Here is a 14,419-nt window from a genome sequence, read left to right on the forward strand (position 1 = left end):
GGAAGGCAGTAAGTAAGCAGCACTAGTGGGTCAGGTCTTCCACCACCACTGTATGAGGCACTCTGGAAGTATCTGGAGTGACGAGAAATAATGGTTTTTAGCAAGGATGCTTTCTATGTGACAAAACACACCTGACTATGTTTTACAAAGCCTCAACATCAAGTTTAAGCCGCATATGCCTTTTTGCAGACGGTTCAGTAAATGTTGTATGTAGGGCTGGAGAGATGGCTTAGCAGTTAGAAGCACTGACTGCTCTTCTGGAGGTCCTGAGTTCAAATCTCAAAAACCACATGGTGGCTTACAACCACCCATAATGAAATCTGATGCCCTCTTCTGGAATGAATGAAGACAACTACAGTGTACTTACATATAAAAAATAAATAAATCTTAAAAAAAAAGCAAAACCAAAACACACACAAAAAAGTTATGTATGTGTGAATACAAACACACTTGCATAGGTGGCTGTGATGTATGTGTTCATCTGGGTATATGCATGTGTGTGGGTGCTCATGAAAGCCAGAAGTTGACACTGGGCATTTTAATCAGTCACTTCCCATCTTATTTTTTGAAGCAGAGTCTCTTACTAGATCTGGAGCGCACTAGTTTCACTAGACTACCTGGCCAACAGGCTACTGAGATCTACTTCTATGTCCCTATCCCCAGTGCTGGGATAACAGACACACATTGCACCCTGCTTTTTACATAGGTACTGGGGAGCCAACTTTAGGTCCTCATGCTGGCATGGCTGGCAGTTAACCAACTGAGCCATCTCCTCAGGCCCAGATTACTAAGAATTCCAAAATTCTTTTGATAGCATCTCATCTGTATTAAGATACACGATGTCAGGTGAAGATATTCCCAGTGCCCTCCAAGTAGACATGGGACTGACCCAGGCAGCTTAAAACATTTGTGGCTCCTGAAAAACTATGTAAGAGCACCACATCAGGATGGCTTCATGAGTTTCTGAAAAGATAGAAAGAAAAAAAGACCTATTACCAGGTGTAGCCTTGCTGGAGAAGTGCGTCAACGTGGGAGTGGACTTTGAGAGAGCTTCCTCCTAGCTACCTGAGGATGCGAGTCTTCCGTTTGTGTTTGAGTTTTCTGTTTGTGTTCAGAACAAGATGTAGAACTCTTAGCTCCTCCAGCGCCATGCCTGCCTGGATGCTGCCATGCTTCCTACCATGATGATAATGGACTGAAACTCAGAACCTGTAAGCCAGCCCCAATTAAATGTTCTTTATAAGAGTTGTCTTGGTCATGGTGTCTCTTCACAGCAATGGGAAGCCTAACTAAGACACTGCCACTCAGGGCTTAATTCTAAACCCCATCTAACCTTGAAGAAATGGCTGACCTCATGCTGGGGGCTCAAGACCTCAATGTTTCAAATAAATGTTCAAAATATGAGGAGCATGTGTCAAGAGGCTTTATGAGTAGCTCAAGGAGATCTTTGTAGACAAGTATGGGTAAATTTGAGCATCAAAACACAGTGACCTAATGGAACCCAGAAGTCTATAAGCTGTATAAGGAAAGCACTTTCTCACACACTGTTGATGGAAACTGAAGATGAATGATGGCCTTAGAAAATCACTTAGTAACCACTGGTACACAAGTCCTGTGTGGTCCAAAGCAACCCCAACAATGTACTCATACAAACAGAATGGCAACTCTACAGAAACAAGTGATCATGGTGTCCTAGTAAGCTTTACATTAGCTTGACACAAGCGAGTCATTTGTGAAGAGGGATTCTCAATTGAGAAAATGCCTAAGAGACAATCTGTGGTGCATAGTCTTGATTAATGATTGATGTATGTGGGCCCAGATCACTGAGGGCAATGTCAACCCTGGGAATGTGGTCCTAGATGGTATTTAAAAAGCAGGCTGAATAAGCTATGGGGAGCAAGCAAGTTAGCTGTACTCCTGCATGGCTTCTGCTTTATTTCCTGCTTTCAGGTTCCTGCTTTGACTTCCTTCAGTGATGGTCTGTGATGTGAAAGTATAAGTCATATAAACCCTTTTCCCAAGTTACTTTTGATTTCAATGCTTTTTATCACAGCTCCAGGAAACCCTAAGACACATAGTAAACAAGAGGCTGGCTCTAACATCAATGATGCACAGAGGCCATAGCATCTCACTGGGATGCAATGATGTTACATATAGATGTGCCAATATTCAAGAGGCAGAAATGGGAACTGCCAAATTCAAAGTCAGCTTGAAGATCAGGTCCACCTCCCTAAAAAAGATAACTTAAAACATGTTTTATCTTGAGACCCAAGAACTGAAAACATTACACTATCTAGAGCATGCCACACACCAGAAACACACACTCACGAGGTCTTTACTGGAATTGGAAACATTTGAATGAAGCTTGCAGGTCATGGCATTGTTGACTATTGTTAGGCATCAATGCCAATTTTCCTGATTTTGATCATTAAACATAATTGGTTAATAGAATATTCCTGAAGTCTTCAGAGGGCATATGTTCTTTAATTTACTCTAAACATCACAGTGCATGTTTGGATGTGTTGTTGTGACCTCCTAATTACACCCCACAGAGCAGTCATATAAAATGCTAAGTTAATGAAAACTGCATGAAGGGTGAGTGGGATTCCTTGTAGTTTATTTGTAAGTTCCTACAGATGAAAAAATTGTTAAATCTGGTTGAAAAAAAATTCAGTACATGGGCTAAAAACAGAGGGTAGAATGGAACATAAAATAAACAGGGCTATTAATATAAAGGAGACATCCAGAAGATGTATAATCTCACAGGAGTTCTAGCTGGACTTGATGGCACTCACCTCTAGTCCTAGGTATTTGTGAAGTTAAAGCCGGAGGGTCCCAGCTTGAGGTCTGGCCAGGTAACATAGAAACCCTATCTCAAAAAATAAAGGGAGGTGCTGGTGAGACAGATCAGCTGCTAAAAAATAGTACTGCTTTTGTAGAGGACCTGGGTTTGGTTCACAGCATCTACATCACAGCTCATAACCACCTGTGAATCCAGATCTATCATCTTCTTCTGGCCTCTTTGGGCACTAGGCACATACGTGGTACACCACATACATACACACCTAAGAAAGGGAGGCCAGAAGAGGGTGTCAGATCTCTAGGAACTGGTTACAAATGGTTGTAAGCTGCTATGTATCTGCTCAGAGCCAATCTGGTCCTCACAAGCCCAAGGCTAAGTAGACTTGTGGTATTGGCCAGTGAGCCCTGGAGATCTGTCTTTTGTCACCTCAGACCTCAGATCGCTATGTCTGCTTTTTTTTTTTTTTTTTTTTTAACCTGGGTTCCAGGGATTGAAGCCTTTATGTTTATGAGACAAAGACTTTATGAATGAGTGATCTCCTAGCTAGTTTTGAGTCTGTGGAAATTTGGACCGTGGCCTAGCTAACAGAATTAGAGGATTCATCAGCTTCTGGTTTTGCCTCAGCTCTTTGCTTCCCAATATACTAGTAATGAAAAGAAAAGCCTGGGATTGAAAGAGTTAAATTTGAAACTGGTGTTAGCAAAGGGAAGGATTACCGAACACCACAGGGGCCAGGCCTGTGAAAACAGATCAAAAATGGATGAACAAGCTGTTAAGGGACTGAAAGGTCAGGGAAACATAAAACCACAAAGATAGGGAAAAAATGCAAGGAGATGCCCGTAGCCCAGGTCAGGGGGATATAAAACACGAAGATAAGGGACGTGTTCGGGCGGACATTGATGAATCATGGGCCATTTGGTTTTCTTAGGTGTTAGCTAAGGGTCATTATGAACTTTGAATAGCACTCTTTTTCTCTCCCCTTCTTAGGAATTTTCAACTCTAATCTACACGAACTACATTTAAAATAACTAATCATGTATAGCCACCCTGACTCCTTTGTTCCCTCAAACCTTTTTTCCTATATAAACCCCTAACCCCTCAGGCTCGGGGCGATTCCTTGTCTCCTGCGTGAGATTGGGGGTTCACCCGGAGCACTCCGAATAAAAAAACCTCGTGCGCTTTTGCATCAAGGCGGCCTCTCGTGTTTCACTGGGTGTGCGTCTCCTGGGACTTGAGTGAGGGTCCCTTCTAAGGGTCTTTCAGTAAGAGGCAGTCACATGCTCCTACCTCCACAGACCAAGCCCAGTTGCCATGCCTTCTTGGTCACTGGACTGACAGTCTCTTTAACTGAATTAAAATAAAGCTTTCTCCTCTTGAGTTGATTATTCAGAATTTTGTCCCAACAAGGAAGAGTAACAAACACTGTTCTACACTAACATGAAATGGGCCGTTTCTAAGCATGCTGTTGAGTGACATAAACCAGAGCTGAATCTTTAAAGATGGAAACAAGTCTGGCTTCCTAACTGCAGACAGTGCAAACAGGAACTTAGTGCAAACAGGAACTTAGTTGAAAGCAGGGTTAAGGCCATATCAATGGACACAGCTTTGCACGTGGATTTTTACGGTGATTAGTCGGAATTAACCTGGGTATTTGTTATCTTTGGCAGATATTTTTACCCATCTTCAAGGTCACGTGCAGCTATTTTATTCTACAAGCCGGGCTCTTTTTGTGTTTTTTTTCAAAAACACAGCCACTCGGCGCGTGCCTGTTTTAGGTGGATATCTGTTAGAGCCCTAGCCCGTGGACCACAGGTTTCCAAAATGCACCATTCACCCATGCAACTAGCACCGAGATATGCCTCAAATACCTGTAAAGTCTGGGACCACAGTCTCTCTGGAATCCATTCTTTCTGAAGTCTACTTGAAACAGTGCCTGTAGCCATTGTGCTGGGGATGGGAGTAGCCTGCTGACTTCAGTTGTAAATTACCAGTTCTGACTCAGGGAACCTAGAGATCAGGGCTCAATTCAAATGTGAATTGGTAGGATTTGACTAGTAACCTCAGGATGTACTAGCCTTTGGAATGTAAATACTGAAGTATTCAGGCTTTAGCTCTGGGCATGAGCGAATGAGTTTGAATTGTTCTTTTAATTTCATGAGAGTAAGCGGACATTTCTAGAAAGACAGAAAAAAGGCTGTCAGCTCAAAAACAAAAAAGAAACAGAAAAAGGAAAAAGCAAAAACAAACAAACAAAAAAAACCAACTTTTTTTTGTAGTGCGTTTAAGCACGTTTATTAAGAGGGTTGTGGCTCTGAGTCCACTTGACAAATTAATGTATTAGGCAGCCATTGTGTTCTAATACAAATGGAGCCTCCTCCCCAGAATAAGGTGGGGTTAAGATAATATGTGTTAGTAAGTGGAGTGACACGCCATTCCATCATGGCATAAAAATTGAAAATGTGTGGATGTCAGTGGCAATCCATAGCAGACTGACTTTTAGTATCAGACTGTGAAAAATTATATATATTTTAAAACAAGCAAAAAGCAAGGCATGCCTTAAAAGAGGCAAAAAATGAAATATGGTTTTCAAAACAAGCAAAAAACAAAATGCTTTTGAAGGAGTGCATATTCCCCCTTCTTTTAATATAAAAATTAAGATTTCAAAGTGCGAAATGCACATTGAGTAAATATTGTCTCTGAGAAGTATAACTTATCTCAGTAAAATGGATAACATTAGATTGTTAACAAAACATCTCAAATGTCTGACTGAAATAGCCAGTTCCAGCAGGTGGCAAGTCTCAACCTAGGTGGGAAAATAAGGCATTGTGGATAATCGAACGCTATCCAAGGGTTTCCTTCATTGCAGTGGGAACACTATAAGGACACCTTAAGGCATTAAACAAAACAAACAGAAGAAAAAGCCTTGAAGAGCATACTACCCTGTATAGTAAAAACAAAAATGTTTGAAGATGATAGGACAACATCAAGAGCCATAAATTTCCTTTTAGAAAGTTATAATATACACACCTGCATTTAGGACCTAAGAGAAAACAGGGTTTATGTACAATGATGCTCAATCTTACTGTGAAGGGGATGATGATACAGTTCAGAGCTAGAATACACATAGAACTTGAGGGTAGCCTGGGCTACAAGCAAGATCCAGTTCTATGCTCCTCTTCTGAAAACAAAAGCAAAACCACAAATGAAAAAATAATTAAAATTAACAAAAAGGAGGATGAAGAAATAAGTTATTTCCTCTATTTTCTTTCGTTCTTTGAGACAGGGTCTGATTGCCTTAGAACTTTGTAGGCTAGCTTTGAAAGTTGTATTTTTAAAACTAAGCTCTATGGTATGCATCTCAAGTCTCCACTACTTGGGAAGCACAGTTTTGTTTGAGCTAAGTTTAAAGTCTTCTTTTGTGGGAGCGAAATAGAATGGAATGAATACGTGTTTGGTGTTTTTCTTTTCCAAGACAGGATTCTCTGTATATCCCTGGCTTTTCCTGGAATTCACTGTATAGACCAGGCTGGCCTTTGCTACTCACAGAGATCTGTCTGCCTCTGCTTCCCTAATACTGGGATCAAAGATGTGCACCAACACGCCCAGTCAATATACAGTGTTTTCAACTGATACACAGAAGAATACCACGGTATTAATGTTATGGGGAAAAAAAAAAAGGAGAGAAACATTCCAATGTAAATAGTGTTATCTGGCAATAAAATGGAGTAGTTTATTTGCTTATTCTTTTCCTGTTTCCCAATGTTGTCTTAAACACACATTTTTATAACCAGAAAACAATGTGGTTTTTTAAATTTGTATAGAAGGAAAAAAAAAATCCCCTCATTAAGGTAGGTTCAGCATCTACATAAAGGAAAAGCATGTGGCACTTACCTGGCCATGCTCTGTGCTGGCTTTCCAGAAGCTGAAAGGCATGCTCAGGAACGTACATATGTACACTTAAGTTACTCAAAAAAATCTCAACAGCTGACTTCTGATACACAATAAATCTAAGAACAGCATCACAAAACACATCACTGAAGTATACTAAAATAAGGTTATTTACTGAAAAATGATACATTGGACATAATCTGTATATAGAACAAAGCAATTAATGGTAAACTTAATAAGGCACCTTCCAAATCAGATGCTGTACAAAATACATTTAGTGTGTTACATATCAAAGATGAATCTATATTTTTGGTGTTTTACAATTGCATAATAAAAATGCTTTTTTTAAACCGGTAATGCCTTATGTACAGTTTCCCTAAGCTATTAATATTTTCATTTTATACAATATATGCTACATTTTAGTTTTTAAGTGGGGAAAACAAAGGTCACTGAAGAGCTTAAATAATTCCACTGAAAGGAAAAAAGAGATCACAACCTAAAATTATAGTATTATGTCTAATTCTTTGCAAAAGCCATACTCACAGGCTTCCTTTATGGGATGATCCTTCCCGTACCCTGTGGACTCATACACTGACCCAAAGAATCAGGTTCTGCTTGCCTAGTTCCCACACCATACAGCTAGTAAACATATGACTCAAGTCATTACCACAAGGGCTACACCACCTTTCTTTTCACATGACTTACACTTCTGTTGAAATTATCTTAGATATTTGGAAACATTTCAAAACAATACACAGCTGAAAAGACAAGTGTATCTCTTTAGGAAATCTGCCCTGGAATAGACTACTCAATATCCAATTTGACCTTAGGCCAAATCAGAGATGTATGGTTCTTGAAAAATTAGTCCTTTTATTCTAAACAAGAAAAACATCTAAAGAGAAAAGCAAATTGAATATCATTAGAATGAATAAATAAAAACTGGCACATTCCAGGACAACAGATGGTAACAGCAAAAGGTAACTTTATGGGCTTAGGAAAGTTTCTAGACACTGGAAGGGTAACATAACATGCTAACTAAATTATCTTTTGCTATAATATTTCCAGAGAAATCAGTTCAGATTTTATACTCAGAACAGTACTCAGTGCTGTAGAAACCTCAGAGAATCAGGCTGGGTGGGACAAAGCTTAACATGCTCTGTCCCAGTGACCTACCACACATGACGTCATACAAATCACGTGTGACGTCTTCCTGGACTACTTGGTATTTATTTAGGCAGTTTGGGGTTTGGGGCTTTTATTTTTAATTATTTAAATGATGGCTGATTTTAGCCATGTGTTTTTTAAACTCTAGATTCAAAGGGACACCAAATCATAGTTTCCAGATTTTTACAAGCTGTTAATTAAATAACTACATAATACTTAATACATAACACAGTGGGCTTTATTCTTTTTTTCCTTTAAATTTTGAGTATTTGGAGTGCGTGGTGTGTTGTGTCTGGGGGGCGCATGCCATGGAGTGTTGGCTCCCTCCCTTCACTATGTGTGTCCCAGAGTCTGAACTGAGGTTGAGGGCTTGGCAGCAAGTGCCTGTATCTACTGAGCTATCTCACTGGCCAAAGGTCTGATACATTCTTTAAATATTTCACTTATTGAATTTTAAATTTAAGACTAGGAGGGAGAAGAGAACACAGTAAGTTTAATGCAACTTTTGATTTTAGGATTCCAAATAAGGAAAAACAGCAGCGTTTGCCATTTAGAGAACGTCACTGTTTCCCATGAGTGCAGTGATGGCAGCGTGGGAAGGCAGGGACTGGAGCACTCACTGCCTGCCTTACAATTAATTCCTGACAGCCTTTTCTTAGAGCACATTAAGTAGAAAAGAATCCTTACAATTTAAACATGTCAAAGAATGATTCCTTAGGTATAGCAGTAAGATGATAAGTGACTTTCAAGACTTAGTTTATCCAGGAAAAACACATCCAGGTTCACTGAACTTAGGTAAAATCAGACCTCAGTATTCTTAGGCTTTAGGTACATTAGATGAGACTCATTAAACAAAACAGGCAAAACAAATCTGAAATTTGTAGAATATAGATGATGAATATTATACTAAGTTTAGTCATGTCTGTAGATGGACAGATGGACATAGGCTCTACCTGTCTCCCATTTAATTTCAATTGCTCTATGTGTTGATACAATCACCTTTAGTTTATGTTTCATCTGAAGACATAATGACATTTGAGGCTCACATGGCTTGTTTACTTAGAACATTTAAATAGTATGATATTGGTATAATAAGTTTGAACCAGAACTGCTGAGATAACAAGGTCTCTAATAAAATACACATCACTTTATTTAATAATGTTCAGTGTAAATATGCGTAGTGACTAGGTACCATAAGCCTCTTTGTCTTCACAAGTTAGGGACCAGAAATTGTAAAACCAAATTTCAAAAGATTTGGATATCTAAAATATATTTACAGTTAATTGAAAAATCAGCTGACATCCTCATAAAAGAGATATGAGACAATATCTTAGTGAAATTTTAAAATGCATGAATTCTGAAATTCATACATAGTTCTACTTTAAAACACTTCCCATCAAGGATCAGATGTGAGACAGAGCGTGTGGGGTGTCTTGTATAGAGCTGAGTGTAGGTAAAACATGGCTGGAATGACAGCTGTGCAGGTTCTGAAAACAAAAAGCATGTTACATGAGAAACAACTTCCCTTTTTAAGAAGTACCAAGAACAAAAGACCACAGAATTTGATCACAGGTATGTACATCGTGATCAGATGCAATAAGGCAGACTCCAGGAAGAGGTGTTTCTTTCAAAGTATGGTTCAAGACAGTGAGCTCCAATTCTGGATAGAAGGCATTTTATAACAAAAATAATTACCAAAAGGAGAACAAAAAGGTGACTGGGGGAAAACAGTCCAAGTCTATGGACACTTTACATGGGGTTTGGCCTTCACAACTATTATGCTAAAAATAAAGTCGGCGGAGAAGTTACTACAGTTACAAGGTAGATGGCTTTTATGAGATTGGCGAATGTCGATTAGATATTGCATATTTAAACCACTGGCCACAAATACCCTCCTGTTCAACCTTTACATTCTTGTCTTCTAAGCCCCATGGCAGCAGAGGAATTCTTGTATGCATATAAAAGGTATGGTGCACCATCATAAACCAGGCAGTATCCCAAAGAGATCATAATCTATAGGCTGTTTACAAAGACAGAACAGACTGATGTTTTCTCTGATAGAAGGCAAATATGCCTTTGTCCATCTCTGCTGAGCTCATTAATTTTCTTAAGGCTTTCACAGAAAGCACCACTTTATGGACAGGATAGCGAGTACCCAGAGTTTGACCAGAGACTTCTTATCAGGATTGGAGTCTTGATGCAGTTCATAAAAATCAAAAAAGCATCAAAAAAACCACATTTAAAACACAGCTGTCCAGATACAAAGAATGACTTGTTTGAAGTTCCAATCTTGTATTCTGTAGAGTACTAAAAGGTTTACTGTTAGCAGCCTGTGAAGATGTAGAGGAAGGAGTCTGGAAACCAAGCCAACATCCTATTCCATGCTAATTCCACCCATTCCTTGGGTGAAGTTCTTGAAGTCTAAATTCTCCCTCAAAATTGTTTAACTGTCAAATCTTTACATCCTGGGATTCAACCATTTTCGCAAGCGTCTTCTTGATTCTCAAAGCTGTGAGTCTGGAGGCTGGATTATGGGCCCAGCATTCTGACATTAGCTTCAAAACTGCTCGAAGACACTAAAGAGAAATGCAAACAGAGTGTGATGAGCATAGAGTAACTTGGCACTCACTGATCACTTTACAGGGACTTGGCTCCAACTTACTTCATCACTGTTCCAGCGGTTAGACACGATTGGCCGCAAGCGTTTCACACACACAACCTCACGCATGTCTTCATAGGATGGGTCACTGGGCACCATGTTGTAATATGGTAATTGATATTCCTCCACGATTCCTGCAGAAGTGAGAAAACACAGTGAGCAAATCCACAGTAGCGTGACAACTCTCAGTCGACATATACAGCATCTCTCACTGAACTGTGGAACTAAGAATGGTTCCTACATAAAGAAGAAACACAATTCAAATGGTTCACTCTTAATAGTAAATATGTTTTTCTATTATTTATGATCCATTACTTCCCCTACCTCTGACAGAATGAAAGTCTATCAGCAATGACAGTGTTTCTTTTGAGGGTAGAGCACTCTGAGGCAAGAGGACTGTGAATTGAAGCCAGCCTGGGCTACAAGTAAAACACTTAAAAACAAAGGAAATGAGAAGAAATAAGATTATTTTTAATTAAAAAAAGTTAGTGCAAATTTACTTCTTTGTCCTTACTAGTGAGTGTCTTTATTATTCTCTGCTGTAAGAGAAAGACTGATCATGATCTGTGGGCAGGCCCACTTCTGCTCTTAAAAAGGAAACTATGTGGTTAGCCTTGCCTATGGTCTAGGACCTGAATGTGAGTCACTCTCCACTGTTCTCTGGCTGAGGGTCAGTGCAAACACTGCTGTTATGCTGAACCCACTTTCTTTAGAGAGGCTGGCGTTCTAGCACACGCTACAGAGCAAATGTACATGGCAAGAAGACTGAGCCTCTCTGGATGACAATACTTCACAGTGTCACAGCTGGCTGAGGGAGGAATGAAGCATGTCCTTTCTGAATAGACTGGAGGGGGCTGTTGGAAACCTGTCTTGAATTCTCTGAGTTTTACTCTTGGTGCCTTTCCCCTTAGACAAATATGTGTGTAATTTTGATGAAACCACAGGATCTGAGAGTGCTCCTGGGAAACCCTGACACAGGTGACATATAAATTAGGTAATTATTTTTGAAATGACAAGTAAAGAAATACAATCAAAAACACTATTCAAATTCCTACCTCCTGTAATACAACGACGAGCCATTTCCCAAATAATCAAACCAAAGCTATAGATGTCAGCCATGATGTAGGGCTGGAAATGGTTTTTATTCAGGCTTTCATCCAGCACTTCTGGAGCCATGTACCGCTTGGTGCCCACCCTGGTATTCAAGGGAATGTCAACTTCATTTGTATCACTAAGACAGGAGGAAGACAATGGTCAGGTTGAGAACCAAATAATATTTCATCTGTGTATATTCTTATAATTTTTTTCTATCTAAAACAGTTAAATTCTTATATTCTTTACCATAAATTCTTGAGGCCAGATATGTTAGAAAGTTGAGCACCTTTATAGTTTTTATATGCTGCGTATTACATAACATCTCAAGCAGGATCTGGGACAACTATTCTGAGCCTTGGTACCATGTCTGCCACAAATCACTGACTAACTTTTTCACACTAAACTGAATTAACACAAACACCTTTCATAAATTGAGCTGAGGCTCTGTCACCAAAGAAGCTGTTTTTATCAAAACACTGGCCTAGGGTGTGGCTCAGCTAGTACAGTGCTTGTCTGTATAAATACAGGAGGCCCTGAGTTCCATTCCCAGCACCACATAAATCCAGCATGGTGATCCACACCTATAATCCTAACACTAAGTACTGATACAGGGACAGGATGATGAGAATTTCAAGGTCATCCTTGGCTAAATAGTTGGTCCCAGTCCAGCCTGGGCTACATATGACCCTATCTTAAAAAAAGATGACAATATTTTATATGAGAAAAGTACAAGTGCAGATAATTATATTTGAGAAATGAGTATAAAAATAAAAGAAAAATAATTTATTTTTACCATTCTTATACAATCAGTTTAACATTCAAGATGCAGAATTAATATTTATTTCTCATGGATCCAATTTCTTATATTATAAACAAAGTAATATCTACATAAATAGTCAATCAGTAATAAATGGCTTTTTAAGTTTTCTGGGGTTTGCACTGATTTTTAGACTTGAAGACATGAATGTTTTGTTACTGAGACTGGGAGGTTCTGGAAAACACTTTCTAGTGGAACCGATACAAGGTATTGTATTTTGTTATAAAACATCCTGATGGTTAATTTTCATTGTCATCTTGACTAGATTTGGAAGCAACTAAGAAAAACCAGAGATGGGGGTAGGGGTGGGAGTGTGCTATCTCTGAGGGCTTCTCTGAGGGCACAGAGAAGTTTAATAGAGGAAGGACAGATCACTCTGAATGATTCCTAAATAAAAATGGAAAAAGGGGAAGCCAAGGGAAGCCCTACTTGGCATTCAATTCTGCTTTTTTACTACAGCGCAATTCGACCTCACACTCCCCCCACATGCTTTCCTTTTCATGATGGACTACACCCTGAAAACATGAGCAAAATAGTTCGTTACTTCCTGAAAAGTTGATTTTGTTGGGCTGGCACCATAGTTCAGCCATAAAAGCTCAAGGCAAAAGTTGCTTTTGTCATATTTTGTCACAGAAACATGAAACATAATGTATGAAGTTGGTTAAGGCCAGGCTCATTGGATAAGAACACTTGTTACACAAATATGAGGACCTTAATTTAGCAATTAAGCTAGGTATGTCCATATGCCAATCAGTAACCCCAGTGCTATGGAGGCTAAGAGAGAAAAGGTTCGTTGGGGCTTCTGGCCACCAGGCTAGTTCCTAGTTTAGTGAGAGACCCTTTCTCAAGGGAATAACAGAATGATAGAAACAGAATATTGGAGGTCCTCCTCTAGCTTCTGCATGTGCATCAGTCTATATAGCACACAAAGAGGAGGGGATGGGGCTGTTGCTATGATAAACTTGACAATGTGATTGATATACCTTTAGTACTGACTTATGGGAACAATGTGGAAGAGTTTAGGTTTGCATGCTAGAGAGGCCTACAAACGATGAAAGCAGAGCTTACTAGGCCTACTGATGGGAGTTTGGAAGACTAGAATGCTGAGAGAAATGTAGAAAGTGGAGGCCTGGCTCATGAAGTTTCAGAGAAAAAGGACTCTATTAAGAATTAGACTAGAAGCTACTTGTGTTCTATCTTGGCCTGAATCAGGCTGCATTCTTCATATGTCCTGAAAACTCATGTGAGGATGAATTAAAACCAGTGGAGTACGGACTGGAAAGGTAGCCTAGCAGTTAAATGTACTTCCAGTGGACCTGGGTGTAATTTCTAGCATCTACTCAGTGGGTGGCTTACTACCAACTATAATCTCAGTTCCAGGAGATCTGGTGTCATCTTGTGGCCTGTACAGGAACTGCTTGAATATGATACACAGACATCTATGCACACAAAACATCCATAAACATAAAATTAAAAATAAAGCCAGGTGTGGTGATACACACTTTTAATCCTAGCACTTGAGAGGGCAGAGACAGGAGATAAGAATTTGAGGCCAGCCTGGTGGTCTACAAAGTCAACTCCAGGATAGTCAGGGCTACACAGAGAAACCCTGATTTGAAAAACAAAACACCTGCTGGGCTGGGGTCCAGAGCAGACCTTGGGCCCAAGCTCTGCAGCCAGTCCCACAACACCCAGAGGAAGCTCCACTCCCAGGCACTCTGACACACCCAGGATCAGAGGTGAGCAGGAACCAACATCTGTCCCAACACTGGGAGTAACTGGGACTAGCGGGACCAGGCACACAGGAACCCCACCAGCCCAGTGACTCGGGTTCCTTCCAGTCTGTCTGGGTTAGTGTTCTGAGAAGACCTTGGGTGCAAGCCTCTACAGCCAGTCCCACAACACACAGAGAAAGCCCCACTCCTAGGTGATTTAACAAGCCCAGGATCACAGGATCCCAGAATCACAGGATCACAGAGACAGCTTGACTCTG

At 39.9% G+C, this 14,419-nt stretch overlaps 1 protein-coding gene across 3 annotated transcripts in view; it reads right to left on the reverse strand.

Annotated features, from left to right (window-relative positions):
* Positions 1 to 6,508: 6,508 nt before the first annotated feature.
* Bmpr1a (bone morphogenetic protein receptor type 1A) overlaps positions 6,509 to 14,419 on the reverse strand; it is a 112,721-nt gene continuing 104,810 nt past the window's right edge. For all 3 annotated transcript variants that reach the window (XM_031362661.1, XM_031362659.1, XM_031362660.1), the window contains exons 11-13: positions 11,570 to 11,745; positions 10,518 to 10,648; positions 6,509 to 10,431 (exon numbers count right to left, since the gene is read on the reverse strand). In XM_031362661.1, the coding sequence (XP_031218521.1) occupies positions 10,306 to 10,431; positions 10,518 to 10,648; positions 11,570 to 11,745 (433 nt within the window). In that variant the 3' untranslated portion in view covers positions 6,509 to 10,305. The remainder of the gene's footprint in view (positions 10,432 to 10,517; positions 10,649 to 11,569; positions 11,746 to 14,419) is intronic.

This window comes from Mastomys coucha, unplaced genomic scaffold, assembly GCF_008632895.1.
Source record: "Mastomys coucha isolate ucsf_1 unplaced genomic scaffold, UCSF_Mcou_1 pScaffold9, whole genome shotgun sequence".
NCBI lineage: Eukaryota > Metazoa > Chordata > Mammalia > Rodentia > Muridae > Mastomys > Mastomys coucha.